The 18,418-nt window shown below is 37.5% G+C and overlaps 1 protein-coding gene across 1 annotated transcript; it reads right to left on the bottom strand.

The window, feature by feature from the left end:
- Positions 1 to 3,334: 3,334 nt before the first annotated feature.
- LOC145270940 (nuclear valosin-containing protein-like) lies at positions 3,335 to 17,790 on the bottom strand. The gene is made up of 9 exons (XM_080126487.1): positions 17,612 to 17,790; positions 15,467 to 15,540; positions 13,591 to 13,640; positions 12,103 to 12,205; positions 10,948 to 11,032; positions 8,890 to 9,414; positions 8,053 to 8,137; positions 7,461 to 7,525; positions 3,335 to 4,008 (listed from the first exon to the last, which is right to left on the bottom strand). Exons 1-9 carry the CDS (start codon positions 17,690 to 17,692, stop codon positions 3,829 to 3,831), a joined length of 1,248 nt encoding a protein of 415 aa, XP_079982613.1. The 5' UTR covers positions 17,693 to 17,790; the 3' UTR covers positions 3,335 to 3,828.
- Between the last annotated feature and the right edge of the window lie 628 nt (positions 17,791 to 18,418).

Below are 18,418 nucleotides of genomic sequence, written 5' to 3'. Positions count from 1 at the left end.
TAGATGACTTGGTCTATAGGATTTTTATCTACCTATACCTTCATCCCCTCTTGTTTGGACTTAGAAATTTTCAATTCAATACACGTTGACTTGCCTTGGTCTATAGGATTCTCATCTTTCTATACCTACATCCCTTCTTGTTCGACTTAGAAATTTTCAATTCAATACACGTTGACTTGACTTGGTCTATAGGATTCTCATTTACCTATACCTACGTCCCCTCTTGTTTGGACTTAGAAATTTTCAATTGAATACACGTTGACTTACCTTGGTCTATAGGATTCTCATTTACCTATACCTACGTCCCCTCTTGTTTGGACTTAGAAATTTTCAATTGAATACACGTTGAGATGACTTGGTCTATAGGATTCTCATCTACCTATACCTACGTCCCCTCTTGTTTGGACTTAGAAATTTTCAATTGAATACACGTTGAGATGACTTGGTCTATAGGATTCTCATTTACCTAAACCTACGTTCCCTCTTGTTTGGACTTAGAAATTTTCAATTGAATACACGTTGACTTGACTTGGTCTATAGGATTCTCATTTACCTATACCTACGTCCCCTCTTGTTTGGACTTAGAAATTTTCAATTGAATACACGTTGACTTACCTTGGTCTATAGGATTCTCATTTACCTATACCTACGTTCCCTCTTGTTTGGACTTAGAAATTTTCAATTGAATACACGTTGACTTGACTTGGTCTATAGGATTCTCATTTACCTAAACCTACGTCCCCTCTTGTTTGGACTTAGAAATTTTCAATTGAATACACGTTGACTTGACTTGGTCTATAGGATTCTCATTTACCTATACCTACGTCCCCTCTTGTTTGGACTTAGAAATTTTCAATTGAATACACGTTGACTTACCTTGGTCTATAGGATTCTCATTTACCTATACCTACGTTCCCTCTTGTTTGGACTTAGAAATTTTCAATTGAATACACGTTGACTTGACTTGGTCTATAGGATTCTCATTTACCTAAACCTACGTTCCCTCTTGTTTGGACTTAGAAATTTTCAATTGAATACACGTTGAGATGACTTGGTCTATAGGATTCTCATTTACCTATACCTACGTCCCCTCTTGTTTGGACTTAGAAATTTTCAATTGAATACACGTTGACTTGACTTGGTCTATAGGATTCTCATTTACCGATACCAACGTCCCCTCTTGTTTGGACTTAGAAATTTTCAATTGATTACACGTTGACTTGACTTGGTCTATAGGATTCTCATTTACCTATACCTACGTCCCCTCTTGTTTGGACTTAGAAATTTTCAATTGAATACACGTTGACTTACCTTGGTCTATAGGATTCTCATTTACCTATACCAACGTCCCCTCTTGTTTGGACTTAGAAATTTTCAATTGAATACACGTTGACTTGACTTGGTCTATAGGATTCTCATTTACCTATACCTACGTCCCCTCTTGTTTGGACTTAGAAATTTTCAATTGAATACACGTTGACTTGACTTGGTCTATAGGATTCTCATTTACCTATACCTACGTCCCCTCCTGTTTGGACTTAGAAATTTTCAATTGAATACACGTTGAGATGACTTGGTCTATAGGATTCTCATTTACCTATACCTACGTCCCCTCTTGTTTGGACTTAGAAATTTTCAATTGAATACACGTTGACTTGACTTGGTCTATAGGATTCTCATTTACCGATACCTACGTCCCCTCTTGTTTGGACTTAGAAATTTTCAATTGAATACACGTTGAGATGACTTGGTCTATAGGATTCTCATTTACCTATACCTACGTCCCCTCTTGTTTGGACTTAGAAATTTTCAATTGAATACACGTTGACTTGACTTGGTCTATAGGATTCTCATTTACCGATACCTACGTCCCCTCTTGTTTGGACTTAGAAATTTTCAATTGAATACACGTTGAGATGACTTGGTCTATAGGATTCTCATTTACCTATACCTACGTCCCCTCTTGTTTGGACTTAGAAATTTTCAATTGAATACACGTTGACTTGACTTGGTCTATAGGATTCTCATTTACCTAAACCAACGTCCCCTCTTGTTTGGACTTAGAAATTTTCAATTGAATACACGTGTAGATGACTTGGTCTATAGGATTCTTATCTACCTATACCTTCATCCCCTCTTGTTTGGACTTAGAAATTTTCAATTCAATACACGTTGACTTGCCTTGGTCTATAGGATTCTCATCTTTCTATACCTACATCCCCTCTTGTTCGACTTAGAAATTTTCAATTCAATACACGTTGACTTGACTTGGTCTATAGGATTCTCATTTACCTATACCTACGTCCCCTCTTGTTTGGACTTAGAAATTTTCAATTGAATACACGTTGACTTGACTTGGTCTATAGGATTCTCATCTACCTATACCTACGTCCCCTCTTGTTTGGACTTAGAAATTTCAATTGAATACACGCTGGTATTATTTTAAATTAAGGCCCGTCTCACGTCCATATATAAGAAAATAATTTTTTTGTAGATTTAGGTGTGCTAAAACCGAATCTTAAAACCGTTTCCGTCGCAAAAAAATGATTTTCATGATATGAAGAAATTAGTTTTTCGAAAAGTAGTTGATCAGTTTCCATGTAAATTTAACTTAAAATGAGCACCCACTTTCTGGCCACCTTATAGATTTCATCCACTCTATATCTGTGCCTAAATCAAAACGCAGATTCCATGAACAAAGCTTCTTTCTTAGAACTGCACGCCTGTGGAACTCTGTTCCGTCTGCCTGCTTCCCTCCGGACTACAACTTGGATGTCTTCAAGTCCAATGTTAACAAATTCCTAATGAACCGCCCCCTTAAGTAAACATTTCAGCAAATCTCCTCACTAACGTAATGTACTTGCAATAACCCTTATCCCTGAGTGGCTTCCGGGCCTTGATAAGTGGTGATCACTGTGTAAAAAAAAAAAAAAAAAAAAAAGGTCGGTGTTTGGTCCGTCCTCTGCTTCTGTTGTCGTAAATCAAAGGATTCTTCAGCACTGATCAGGAGTACTGGTTAGATATTATGAAACAATGGCATAAACATTTCATAGATCAATTCTTCAGAAGTAGATGAATCTGTCATTGATGGCCACAAAAAGATCATGGAATTGGATGATTTGTCGACAAGAAAAGAAAAAGATCTTATATTGACCAGATCAACCCAGGCAAAGCACCTGGTTTGCAGAAGGAGAGAACATAAAATCAGCTCGTATTATTTAGATTCATCTTGAGTGTGATTTTCACGTTTCAGTCGATGTAACCTCCGACCTTCTTTAGGTGTATCTTGTCAAACTCGGGAATGTTTCTGTCGAACTCAGGAATTTGGACATAATTTCAAGTGGAACCCTTTATTTACTTCATAGGGGTAGCATGTTCTTGTTCCATCAGCCATGACTGGATAGTAACTCGCTATTAGGACCTCTATCCAGTCAAGAAAAAAAGTGTCCTCCAGATCTAAAATGCACAAATGCTCAACAATTATCGAAAAATAAAAACTATCTAGAAGATTCAGCAAACATGACAGCTGAAAGCCGACTCCAAATTTGCGACCCACGTAAAACCATGCTGGGTGTATTAATGTCTCATGATGACGTGCTGCACTTGAAAATTTGGAGAGAAAGTGGTCTGGTATTGGCAGGTAAATGTCTTTATAGTGCCTGCCTGCTTCTTCGGGACTGATCACCGTATTCGAGCGCGACGGAGTGTAAACATAGTTCCTTTGCTTTTATGCATGCGTGTGGTCACATTCACAACGTCGTGTTCCTACGCGTTTTTAATAAGGCAGAGATGTTTCAAAGTGGTGATCGCTGGAAATGTTCCTGCCTGTTAAAAAAATTTAAAAAACAAAGATTGTGATTTTTTTTTTTTTACCCCTGCAATGGCATTAGCCAGTAACGTCTTTCCGCAGCCTGGAGGTCCATGGAGTAAAAGACCTCGTGGAGGAGTGACACCCAGCTGACGATGGATCTCTGGATGTTTCATGTGGACCAGAATTTTGCATATATCCTAGAAAGATGAAAATAACAAAAAAAAAAAAATATCTTATTATATTTAGTTGTACAGGTCCGATGTTACCTGGGAACAAGTTGTGTTACAAATAAAACGTTTAAAAGAGAAAAGGGCATCCACCACTAGATTACGAAGTCTGTTTTAAACTCTGTCAAGGCATGATAAGGTCTTTCTAGCATCTCCTGCCTCCTCCCTTGAGGCTTGCATTTACTAATATCCGCGGGCTTAGAACTAACTTAGATGATGTTGAGTCATTTCTCCTTGTAAACACCCCGGATATCTTAGCATTAAGTGAAACTAACCTTCACTCCTCCATTCCCTCTAACCACTTTAACATGCCTAGTTATCTCCCACTCTACCGTAAGGATTCGGACAGACATATGCATGGACTTGGAGTCTATATTCGTAACACCCTCCCCCTGACTAGAGAAATAAAACTAGAATCAGAGGACCAGGCCTTTATGTGCTTCAGACTAAATATGCAACACAATATTAGCTACTTGTATTTTCTCTACCGCTCTCCCTCAAACCAAGACTGTACCCTAATAAACAAAGTCTCAGACAGCATAGATATAGCACTCTCCCTCGATACTAGCGCACAAATACATGTATTTGGTGACTTCAATGTCCACCACAGTAACTGGCTAGGATTCTCTAATCACACAGATGTAGCTGGTAGCGCAACACATAGCTTCTCTTTATCCCATTCCCTATCTCAGTTGGTTACATTTCCAACACGTTACCCAGGCCAGCATGATCAACATGCCTCACTTCTAGATCTCTTTCTGACAACGGTTCCCAATGACTGTATAACAAATGCCCACAGCCCACTCAGAAATGCTGATCACGCTGTGATAATGGTAAAAATCAGCCTAAATTCTCACCCTAAAACTGAAGACCCACTACTCAAAACAACGAGGTATTACAAAAAGGCTGATTGGGAAGCCATCAGGGAGCTCATCAGAGATGCCCCATGGCAAAATATCTTTACTCTTCCAGCGAAACAGTGTGCAAATGAGACCACTGAATGGTTCAAAACTGCTATTGAAACACATGTTCCCGCACGGAAATTCTATAGCAAGCCCCACTCTCCCCAATGGTTTACTTCTGCTTGTGCAGCTGCCATATGTCAAAGGCAGCATGCGTTCCGCAGATTCAACTGACATAAGTCCAGCTCAAACAAACAGAAGTTTATAGAAGCTAGAAATAATTGTAAGAGAATGATAGAGACAGCTAAGACAGATTACTCTGAAACCACCAGAAAGCGCATCGTTAAGCGTAGTTAATAATGGGCAGTCAACTATTCCCCCATTAACAAACAATCATGAGGTTGCTTGCACGGCAACTGACAAGGCTAATCTGCTTGCCAGTCGGTTTGCCTCAAACTCCACACTGAACTCGGTACACCACTCACTCCCATATTTTCCTCTGCGAACAGACGCCACACTAGACGATTTGAAAATCACCCCTTCTCAGGTACATGCTATTATAAAAAACCTAGACACCTCAAAAGCATGTGGACCAGATCTCATCCCGGCTGTGCTATTAAAAAAATGCTCTGCCGTGGTTGCTCCAGTTCTCTCCAAACTTTACAATAAATGCCTTAACGAATCTTGTTTTCCCGACTGCTGGAAAACTGCCTCTGTAGTACCAGTCTTCAAGAATTCTGGTGAAAGAACTGACCCACTAAATTATCGCCCCATTAGCCTCCTCCCGCTTTTCGCCAAAATATTTGAGTCCTTAGTTAATCAAGCCCTAGTCCAGTACCTAACAGCTGCTAAACTCCTGACTGACAAACAATATGGATTCAGGCAAGCCCGTTCAACAGCAGATATCTTAACTGTAGTTTCTGAACGTATATACCGTTCATTGGATAAAACAGGGGAGGGTAGAGCGGTAGCCCTCGATATATCTAAGGCTTTTGACAGGGTATGGCACGATGGTCTCCTAAGGAAAATTAGATCATATGGAATCACTGGAAGAATTCATAAAGTAATTAAATCCTTAAGTAATAGAAAAATCAAAGTTGTCCTCGACGGTCGTACATCCAAACAATATGACATAAATGCGGGAGTACCTCAGGAGTCTATCCTTGGACCTCTATTATTCCTGATATTCATAAATGACCTCCCTGATAAAATTGTTTTGGAGATGGGTATATTTGCCGATGACACCACTCTCTATAACAAATGAACACATATCCAAGGAAATGGCAGAAACACTAGAGGATGACCTCCAATCCGTAGTGGAATGGGGACAAAAATGGTTGGTCACATTCAATGCTGCTAAGTCTAAGCTTGTTTCCTTCAATAACTACAAGAAACCTTCTCTACCACCAATAGCAATGGCCAAGAACACATTGCCTGAAAGTACTTCTTTTAAACTCCTCGGCCTAACGTTTACAGGGAATATGAACTGGAATAGATACATTGAGAGCATTGCCAAGGCTGCTGCAAGGAAGGTTGGCTCCCTCTACCGTGCTAGAAAACTACTTACGCCTGACAGTATCCTATACCTCTATAAGGCAACCATTCGCCCATGTATGGAGTACTGTTGTCACATCTGGGCTGGTGCATCTGCTGCTTGTCTCTCGCTCCTGGACAGGGTTCAAAAGAGAGTCGCCAACCTGATAGGTCCTGAACTGTCATCTAGGCTTCAGCCTCTGTCCCATCGACAAACTGTGGCATCCCTCTGCCTGTTCTACAAATACTTTAATGGTGAATGCTCTGACGAACTGCAAACACTTGTACCTCCCCGACGTAACTACCCCCGACAAACCCGACAAGCTACTAAGTCTCATCCCTTTACAGTAGAGATCCCTAGGTGCAAGAAAGCCTTTTACTCCAATAGTTTCTTCCCCAGAACTGCTGGTCTTTGGAACTCCTTTCCGGGATTCTGCTTTCCCAACTGCAATGATATGCAGAAGTTCAAGTGTAATGTTAACAAACATCTTTCTACTCTTCTCCCTTCATAATGACCCAGCTAATTAAGTCCCTAATAGTAGCCCCCTGCTTCAAAGTGGCACTGTGCCTTGTTTGGAGTGAAAATTGAATAAAAAAAAAAAAAAAAAAAAAAAAAAAAGATGTTGCAATAATACTCCATCGTTGGCCGTACCTGGCTTTTATATAGGTAGAGAATTGCATCAGGAGTGAGATATCTACTAGAGCGGTAGAAGGATCCTACCATTTTTCCAGTGGCCTTGGCAATGGATTTGATGCATGTGTTCCATTTCAGATCAGGAGTAAAGGTCAAGCCTAGAAGTTTGTTAAAACATGGAGCCTCCCCAAGACGAGAGCCATTCATTTCAATTGATGCCAGATAGGGATCAGAGTGTTGATGATGTAAAGATAGAAGTTTGGTTTTAGATGTATTAAAAGTAACCAGCCACCGCTTTCCCCATTGTACCATAAGCAGCTACAAAGATGGAAATAAGTAAAATAATTACGTACCAATAAACACTGTTCATTACCTCCAACATCAGCAAAAGTTGTACTTGAAATCTGAAATCCAAACTCTAAAAAAAGACAAAAATAACATAAATTAAAACTCAATAATAAAGTAGAGATATTTCCGATAGTGTTCAATACTAAAATTCTTATTAGTAGAGCAAATATTTTATCATGTAATTTACACAAGCCAAATCTATATATCTATAAAAGCGAACGTGTCTGTGTACATTTCCCTACGCAATAACTCTGTCAATTTTTAGTCTACAGACTCGAAATTTGATATACAGGGTACTGAGATTTGGGAAAATCTATGTGATTGGTTTTGGGCCAGAAATTAAGCTGTTAAGGGGGTCAAAGTTCAACAATTTGACTGTTGACAACCCTACCAAACTCCTTCGACAATTTGGGGTCTACACACTTGAAATCTTAGATATAGGCTTGTATCTGGAGTTGGGTGCTTTCTGGAGCGATAAAATGATCCAATCATTTGTTCAACGACCTTAGCAATAGACTGGATATAAGTGTACCGTTTTAAGATGCAAATTGAAAGTTACTCTAAAGAGTTTTATTAAGAGTTAATCTTAAAACCTACCTTTGCTTTGTGTATTTTTATCTGGTTGTTCTTGCCGTGAACGTTCTGACAATCTCGGTCTTTTTGATGATGGAACATCTGCATCCTAAAAAAATAAATAAGCAGTATTAGTGGCTTTGTTTTTAATTGGAATTCACCACTTGTCTCTAACCTGAAGGATAAGAATTAACAAGCTGAGCATGTGGGGTCCCCCTTTCACAAGTGAAAAATTTACTTTTACCATGACTAATGTTTGTGCAAAATTTAAAAAAAATCCAAGTTGTGATCATTGAGTGCAAACGGATCAATTAAGAAAGATGGATAAATTAAGACCTGGCCAGAGATAGGTTATTTTCAAAGTTAATTTCTAAAAGTCGTCCGATACATACCAGCAACAACTGTCACTGATGCTGTTGTTAAGAAACTTGAATCTGAATGTAGTGTTAAACAGATAGATTCCCAGAGTTTGACAAAAAGATTCCCAGAGTTTGACAGAAAGATTCCCAGAGTTCGATAGAAAGATTCCCAGGGTTCGACAAAAAGATTACAGAATCCGACAAGACATACGTGAAGGTTAGAGATTATATAAACCATAACATTCAAGATGAGAACAGCAGTCCAAAGAATCCAAATAATATTAAAAACAAATCCTCATCTCAAAAATTCAGAAACGCAAAATCCTCAAATATTTTCAATACTTATCAATCATAATAATTTGCATGAAAGCGACACGTGCAAAATTACGATTAGTGAGATATCGACGGTAGGGGGATGAGGTCAAAGGAACTCAACAATCATGACATGAATGTATACGAAACTATAAGATCAAAGTAATAGAAATCCGAACATTATACCAACCTTGGACGCCTTCACGGCAGAGACAACTTCTGATGTCGCATTCTTTCTCCTCTCATTCGGTTGAGTTGGGGTTACATCATGAGCTGAGAACCTTTTGGAATCGTAAGCTTTCAGTCGATTTCCATCCACCATTTTGTTTTTGGTCAAATTTACATCATCTGCCAAATAAGAACGATTAGTATTGGATTTTTTGTTGTTAGAAGCCATATGTATGGGAGAGTGGTTCATTATGTAAGGAGTGGAAGAGGCGACTGGTGTGGACAAAGGGGTGAGAGACGGTTTGTGATGAGGGCTGGGTGGATGGGATGGTGTCTTCGAGGAACTAGACATGCCAGTGAGAGCAGAAGGGACCGACAGGGTCGGAGATGGGGCCGGAGACGAAACCCGCTTGCAAGGCGTGGAGGTTGGTAATGTCGGTTTTGAAACGTTTGTTTCATTTGGTACTTCCATGACGTTGCTGGATTTTTCCGTCTTTTTGTTATTCTGGTAGATGGAGGTCATGAAGTTGTTCATTGCGTTTGTGTCCTGCGGAAAATACGAAAACGTTAGGAATAGCAAATGAGAAATAAAAAAAAAATTTTAAATTAAAAATAAAAACTCAGGAAAAAATTATTATAGTAAATAATTTATATATATATATATATATATATATTCACAGACATACATATACGTATATATATATAGAGTAGAACTCCAGAATAAAGCATTAATAAATGGTAAGATGGTGAACATCTTAAAATTTGGAATATAGACTTTTGTCATTTATTTGTTATATGCTCTGTAATTACATTGAGCTTCATAAATTAAAGGATTGGTATATATAAAAGGAGAAATTTCCATATATATATATAATATAATATAAACCTGAACGTCTGTGTTGTGTCTGGTCACGAATAGGCTCCTATATGGTTGACTATTATAGAAAACTGATCACATATAATGATGTATCGAGACACAGGAATGGGTATGTTTGATCTGGCATAATGATGATTCATTAAAATTGTGGGGTCTGCATACGCGCCTGGTCCACAAAGTATGGAAATAAAAAATTTAAAAAGTAAAAAAAAAACGTTTACAAGTGTTTTTGATATAGATGTACATAATAATACTTTGATAAGTATGTTTTAACTTAAATAGGGATGGTATAATAAAATTGTAGGGTCTGCGTTCGCGCCTCGCCTCCATAGAATGGAAATAGGCACAAACTTTAATAAAGACTTTTCATATCTATCTGCGTAAGTATACTTTGATAATTATGTTTCAGTTTGAAGAAATATGGTATAATAAAATTATGGGGTGTTCGTTTGCGCTTGACCTCCATAGAATGGAAATATGTCACAAAGTTTAACAAGGTTTTTTAATATAGATCCACAGAATATTGTGATAAGTGTTTCAGTGTGAACAGGTATGGTATAACAAATTATGGGGTTTATCTATTTTATGTTTACTTTCATCATATTTTGCTTTGGTTTTGATACCCCAAATTCGAAGCTATCTCATTTACAACCCTTCCTTTTGATAACCTATCATACTTTCATAAATCAGAGTCCATTTTCTGTAGGCTGTTTTTGAACCCAGTCAACGACGGGTACTTTTGCTAGTAATATATATATGTGAAAATAAGTTTCTTCAATTATACAATGCTGGCTACATGTATGTATGTCTGTTGTGTGTGTGTGTGTATATATATATATATATATGTATATATATATATAGTAGAACCCCAGAATATGGCATTAATCTGTTCGCGGGTTGGAATCGTAAGGTGAAATCGCCGTATGGTGGAGGCTAAAAAAAAGTACATATCAAAAATTACAACACAAAATACAGTACAATATATAATACACATGTATATAATCAAATAACATTATAAATAACACTGTAAGGCGGGGCAAATACCGTAACTAGGGGCTTGAAAAACATTGTATTCCACATCGTAAACTAAAAAACAACGTATCCTAGGGCCACCGTATCCCGAGGTTCTACTGCATAGACATACACGTAGTCAATAAAGAAATGTTAACGCAAAAAGAAATGTCGATGTTAAAATGTGAATACCTTGTACATGACGTAATCAGCGTTGTCAGAGGAAAAGCTTTTCTCCGTTGTGTCGCTTTCGGCATCGATGCAATCCTCACTGTATCTGGAGAAGGAAGACGGAAAACCAAACATCAGATCAGAATTTCAAGTTCACACATAACTGGATAGATATTTAGATAACGTTTTTTTTCCCCTGATCGTATTGCAGTAACAAAGTGTCGTTATTTGATTGGACAAGCTAGCTAGTTAGTTATGATAGTCCATCCATCTGGGGTCCTGGATATGACCTAAAACTATATCTGATGGTGAGGCCCCCACCTTGCGGGCCTTGGGGAGTGTGGAACCACCCTTTAATTGCCATTGCTCCCAGGTCCACTCTGACCCTGTTAGGGTCCTAACTATGAGTTAAATAGAATCCGACTTAAAAAACAAATATACTCCATTAAATAATCGTTCCTCAAAATAACTAGATTCGGCATTAAATAACCTGAAAAACGTTGATATGCCGTAAAACAAAAACAACCAACCATCCATGTGGATGACGATGTCTCCATTTTTTTTTAAAAATTGACTCTATGTCTCCGTTGATGACTGTGAAGCCCGATGCGTCGTCTACACTGCTTTACACAGATAGAGCACGGGAAGACAGGATTTGAGTTTGGATGATGAGTGGTCGCCGCTCGTTGGTGTCTCAGTCTGCGACGTTCCATAGCTGCTCGCTCAAAAATTTAATGAAAACGTAAACGAATCTCTTAGTAAACGAGAGTTGCCTCCCTCTGCAAAATGACAAATTGCAAGTCCAATGTAAACAGATTGCAAACAGCGCTTTGTTATTTACATACCGTACTTCGGAGTAATTGCACCAAATCCAGGGGTAATTGCACCAACTAAAAAAAAAAGTGCTCTTTATATGCATGCTTGCCAAAAGAGTACTTTTAACTAGTTGGCGCCACTAATCCCGATGTATAAACACTTTTGCAGTTTTAACAAAAGAGCTACAATAATATCAGGGCGTCTCCATTCACGCTGAACATCTACAGAATGCCAACATCAATATATTAGATATGAAGCAGTCCCCTGTGGAATTTCTACAGGTCCCGCTAGTGTTAAAGAGTTATTTTATTAAAATAATCAATAATCAGTAATAATCAATCAATAACCAGTAATACTTACCGGAAACCACTCTTCTTACTAGCAATGTGCTTCTTTTCCAACTGACTCGTAAAATCATCCGCCTCTTCCGAAGATGGTTCATCCTTACAAATGATTTCGTAGGCTACGCAATAGAATTCAAAACAAATTTAAAAAAGTAGATAATTCTATATTCATAAAGTTAGGTAAGTGGTAGATAAATAGAAAAGCTAAAAAATGTTGACACACACACACACACATATAACAGTGAACTGCACGCAAGAGCATGCAGACACACCCACGCCCGTATATGGAAGAACGGTGATAAACACACAGACCCGTAAAAGTACTCGTAACAAGAAAACGATTAGTAAAGTAAACGATTAAATAATAAACAGGACAGCAAAAGTTTCATGGGCACGAGCTGCTAAAAACAGCCTATCCTGCCTTGACAGAGTACAAAATAGGCTCCGTGGCCTACTGGGTGATGCCCTTTTCTCTTTCTTGCGAGCCTGTCTTTGTGTTATCGTTACTACCATGGCAGGTGCTTGTCTGAGCTCCAATCTTTGGTCCCCCTCCCTCACCCGTCTAGCTGAAACCACTGTCAAAAATTTGCCCCACTCTTTATCTGTGCCAAAATCAAAACGTAGATTCCATAAACAAGGCTTCTTTCTTAGAAGTGCACACCTGTGGAACTCTGTTCCGGTTGCCTGTTTCCCACCTGACTACAACCTGGATGTCTACAAGTCCAATGTTAACAAATTCCTGATGAACTGCCCCCTTAAGTAAGACACTTTATCAGATCTCCAACACTAACGTACTGTACATGCAATAACCCTTATCTCTGAGTGGCTTCCGGGCCTTGATAAGTGGTGACCACCTTGTAAAAAAAAAAAAAAAAAAAAAGAAAAAGTTGACTTATGCAATTCTTGAGAGTATGTGTTTCGTAACACAAAATCAATCACTTAATTATTATATCAATCAGTGAATCTATTTTGCCCTTAACTCATCAGAAGAAATAGCAACAATTCATCCATGAAAAAAAATCCGAAAATTGGAAAAGAAGCTGTAAATACCTTATAACATGTTTACATTATGTCCTTTTGGAATTACACTGAGCTTCTTAAATAAGGATTAGTATATATTATAAGGAAATAAAGTATATTCTCACAAAAATACACGTGTGTACAGATCACGTTGACACATCGGTTCTTGCCAGATCACCGGAAGGTTAGGTGCTTTAGGTACCGCGCTGAGTCGTAGAAATTTCTAGGTTGATATCAATTTATTTTTTTTTGGCTCAATTAACACCCTTACACACACCTCGACTTTCTTTTTCGCCTTCGCGTCACGGGTTCAAGCCTGCCTACCTACCACCACTTTTTATTTTTTTTTTTTGCTCAACACACACCTCAAATTACAAAAAGTGCGTGCAATTCGTATCCTGATGAAAATAAAAAAAATTTAATGATTCACAAAAAATGCAATTCGTATCCTGATAGAAAAAGAAAATGGAAATGTACCACTAACCTCTTTCGACACTTTTCAAGAATGCAGTCCTTTTTTTCCTGTTATAATCTCTGAAAAAAATTAAATGTATAAATAAAAATAAATTAGGTACTTTGCATTTTACGATTTCGCTTGGCCACAAATATTAGAATCAAAACAATAAACGTCGGAAAAATCATAACGACAAATTACCTGTCATCTGGCTGATTTTCGTCTATGGTAGCGAGACAATGACCGTGGCTGATTTAGCGGAAACTAAGGTTTTAACAACGACTAGCGGGTGATCTGTGCGAATAGCAAAGATTGACTTTGAATAGAAAAGTTTGAAAGACGCATGAGGGTCAATGAGGCTGATCGGCAGAAGCTGGAAATCTTTAACAAGAATATCTCTGTCGCATCTTGCTGACCATGTTCCACCTTACCTCGGCTAGGGATGTTTATCCTGTGCCCCCAGAATTAACAGAGATCATACCATTCCTGTAATGATCTGGTTTCTGTTGATTGGAACCTTGAGGAGGCTTAAAGCTACTCAAATTCCAGTGAAGACCAATAGCCGCTGCCAACGAGAAATCGATGGTAAGCAGCTGTTGGGATAATGCAAATTTATTTGCAAATCTTATCAAAAGAGATGGAGAGTGCTGACATGTTGTCACTCAGCTTTCAGGGAACAGCGCAGGCTGTTTTCAAGGAGAAACTATGTGAAGGCTCCTTGTGAGCCAATAATAACGACAACAACACAGGTTCACAATTTTCAATTTCAGATATGCGGCCATGATTAAATGGACCCCTTCTATCTTACCTATTTTTACTGACATATGACGTCAGGCTTCGATGAAAATAGAGTACGTCTTTGTTCGGCCGTCTTCCCAGTAGTTACCTACTCCAGAGTGCCTCCCTGCCCCTCCTTTTTGAGAGAGGGTCTGAATTGCCTCCATATTAAACTGATTTATGCTGGGCCCCCAAAACCAACAGAGATTAGACCATTCCTGTAATGATACGGTTCCGGATACGATTTTGCAGTAGAAGTTTAGTTCTGTGCAGTTCTAGGAGGTCCACCCTTCCAAGCTTTGCCTTCTCTCTTTGAGAAACGGCTGGTTTATTGCTAATCACCGAGGCGCTCTTACCGGAGAATCCCGACAGGGCTGTCCAGGTGCCCCTCTTCGGGAGCACTGACTTCTCAATCCCATTTTCCGACCCTGGTGTCTAAGTTTTTGCAATTGGAGAGGACTAAACGCATTCTTTGCCAACATCTCAATCTTAAATTTCTGTCATGTTAAAGCGACGTCTTCAATGATTAGGCATGCAGCTCGTCACCTAAAAGGAGGCGCTAAAGGAGTTCATGAACAATTTTACATAAGGGAGATAATCAACCAAGCAAAAATAAGCATTTTTTTTTTTTTGCAAGAGATAATTTGAGACGCCAAACCAATCAATGGTACAATGAAACAATTCCAATCAAAAAAAACATCTTGTTCCCACAAGAGTATAGTCCCGGAAATTGCGGAGGTAGTTTTCAAAAAGGAAAAACACTAAGTAAAGATTCAAGGTCTTGGAACACATTCCACATGACCATACCAGCGTAACAGATTCACCCCCACCCCTCCTTTGTTTTTTTTTTTGTTTTTTTAACTTGGGAGTCATCATTTATGGCCATCTTCAAGTCTAATGCAAACAAGTTCTTGATGAGCCGTTCCACTTAAGTTAACAAATTTAACAAATCTCCACTACTGACGATTACTATGATTCTGATAATGTGCACTCTTTAACCCTTATCCTCGAGTGGCCTCTGGACCTTGATAAGTGGTGACTCCTATGTAAAAAAATAAAAAAAAGGATGAATCTAATACGCTGGTATGGTAAAAAAATTTTTAAAAATTCAAGTTTGATTTTCGCTTACCCATATGACGACTGCAGATCTCTGGCCATCGTGCCAACACTAAAACTTTTGCTTCTTCCATGACTAGACAAATACTGTCGAAACAAAAGAAACAGAAATCATTATCATATTCAGGGCTTTACATTTACTAGTGGTGGCCATAAAGTGAGTGATCATTATACGTTAAATTATTATAGAAAAGTGATCCCTCACTTTCTTTAAACTAACATTTCTTCATATCTTGGAAACTACTCGTTTGCTGGAATTTTAAACGTTATTTTCATTTTCAACATCCTCAAAAACTTATAAATGTCTTAATTTTCCAAGTTTTTTTTTTCTATAGTGTGGAAAGTCGATTGTCTGCCCCTTGCTGATCTTATATTCCAAACATTCCCAATAGGTGTCGCTAGCAGTGTATCATTCAAAAACAAGATGGAGTGAAGTTTTTCTTCGATAAAATGTTGCATAATATTTGATTTTCTTAAATTAAAAAAATACTTGATCGATTTACGTGATTTTTGGAATATGACATCTTCATGCAGTGACAAGTACGTACATTATAAAGATTTTTTTTCAGATTTTTATAGTAAAAAAGATTACTTGTGGATCATGCACCGAAAAACGCAATTTTACCCAATTTTTTTTTAATTGCTTAGAACTATAAATAACTTTCTACTCATTGATTTTTCGTCATTTTTGGATTATTACTATTTTCGCCGAAAATTTTTCGCCATGACAATTAAGTACGTAATATTGTTTTTGGTAAATATCCAGATACGCTACAACAGAACACCGCGCTCGTAACGTAAACGGAAGCTACAAAATAGTGGAAAGTAGTTCGTGGGTTCAGGGGTTAATACCATGCAAACGGTAAATTTGCCCCAAGTTTGACTATCAGATTCGTTGTCAGCGACCTCAATTACCTATATAAAAACAAATTAGAGTGGTCTGTGTTCTGTTGTAGCGTATCTGTATATTTACCTCGTTTTTGCTTAAAACAATTAAATAAAAAAAAACTTGATCTGTCGACTCTTAATAAGCATTATCAGCCTTATGTTCAATAACAATTTAGTAGTAAAATCATAAATTTGGATTTTCTTAGTTTAAAAAAACTAATGGATCGGTTTAAGTGATTTTTGGAATATGACATCTTCGTTCTGTATAGACTTTCGGTGCTTCTACAGAATTGGCACGAGATTTTGTAGTCGATAAATGGAGTTTTCAGATTAAAAAAAAAAAAACAATGGTCTCAACTGATTTTCTTGTCAATTCTAATAAGTTACAATGGTACCACCTTCCAAATTATACAGTCGAAATTACCTGAATATTACTGAATTATTAAAAAAAAAACTTTAATCGTGTTAGCAGGAGAAAAATTGCTGCTATCTTGTTTAAACAAAACGGAAAATTACCTCCCTTTTGAACTCTCCTGTGTCTTACGATCGTTTTCATCAAAGTCTATTGTTTATTTTCTTTAATAAATAATTTTCTACCTTATCGATTTTCGTAATTTTTGGATATAATCATCTTAAAAATACGAGGAATACGTAGATACGATTCTTTTCATGTGAAATTCAGGATTATGGGTACTAGTGCACTTATTGATCCGTGCTGAAATATTAACGTTATTATTTAAAAAGCCATTCTTAACATGGGGAGGGGAGGGTATTTTGTACCTATTGTATAATTTAACCTTACAATTGAATAAAAAAAAAACATATCATAAAACTTTTATTAAAATTGGAAATACGATTTAAAAAAATAGCGCTGATCAATCAGCAAGTGCACTAGTACCGGATTATGATTTTCGAAATTCCGTCCCAATAGTGTTTCCCGATTTTTCCGTGTTTTTTTTTTTTTTTTTTTTTTAAGTAAGTGTCATTGTGAATATACAAAAAAAAAAAAAAACAAAATAAAAGCACCGCGGTTTTATTTTGTTTTTAAGAGCCACTATGCTAGAAAAGAACGAACTCTCATTTATAAATGAATTCATACACAAAAGAAAACATCCTTATAATAAGGATGTTTTCAATAAGGCTTATTGATAATGTCGAAACATGTGCAAGAGAACACGTGTTCGCATTTTTAGTTGGTGATCGCGAGAAACGATTAGAAATTTTAAAAAATAAAAATGTTTTCTTTAAAAAAAAAAATGGCGTTGTTTACCTGCCGAATCCGTGGAATAAGTTTGGCATCTGCTAAATAAAAAGAATCTTTGCTGGAACCGGATTTCTTTTTTGAACTCATCCTAAATTTGGAAAAGATCGTATAAATTTAGAAAAATAAATAAAATCAAATAGGTTGTTTTAGCAAAATTATCTCCCTTTGACGGTGTTAGCCGAGATTATGTCCCTTATTAAAAATTGTCTTCATCCTATGTGTATTTGTGATTTAAAAAAAAAACAAGAGGCAACAATGCCACACTGCCAACACTCTACATTCTACAATCAAGAACATCTCAACTGCAAAATACGACGCACAGCTGATACAACTCTTCACTCCTTCTGTCTGTATGAGATCTTACAGGCTGCCGAAAGAACAGGTTTATCACGAATTAATATTTTTTTTTAATTCGTTAACTAACTTACACACAACTCAAGTAGATGTTGCTCATACAAGTCGATGATACGTCCTTGACAATTAGTTTGACCATATTGGTGGCCTTTTATCTATCAGGCTGTGATATTTGCTATGTTTAGAATGTCCACCCTTCCAGGTCTTGGCTTCTCATAGAGTTTTCTCTGCAACTTCTCTCCCTCTCACACACAGACGTGATGTTACTTGTCTCAGTCTTTTCTATAAATATTATTATTGCATGTGTTCTGTTCCCTGCTTCCTTTGTTCCAGCTCTTTGAATCGGTGGTCTAGTGGTCGTCACTAATTTGCTGTTTTGATGTAGCGACCACTACATACGGTCGAGTGTCGGCATTCTTGTCACTTTGAAGAAGAACTAAGTTTTGAAAAAGTTCAGTT

This window comes from Euprymna scolopes, chromosome 46 (genome assembly GCF_053919585.1).
Source record: "Euprymna scolopes isolate OS-2025 chromosome 46, ASM5391958v1, whole genome shotgun sequence".
NCBI lineage: Eukaryota > Metazoa > Mollusca > Cephalopoda > Sepiida > Sepiolidae > Euprymna > Euprymna scolopes.
Note: the sequence above shows the minus strand (reverse complement) of the source record. Positions and strands in the feature narration are given on the sequence as shown.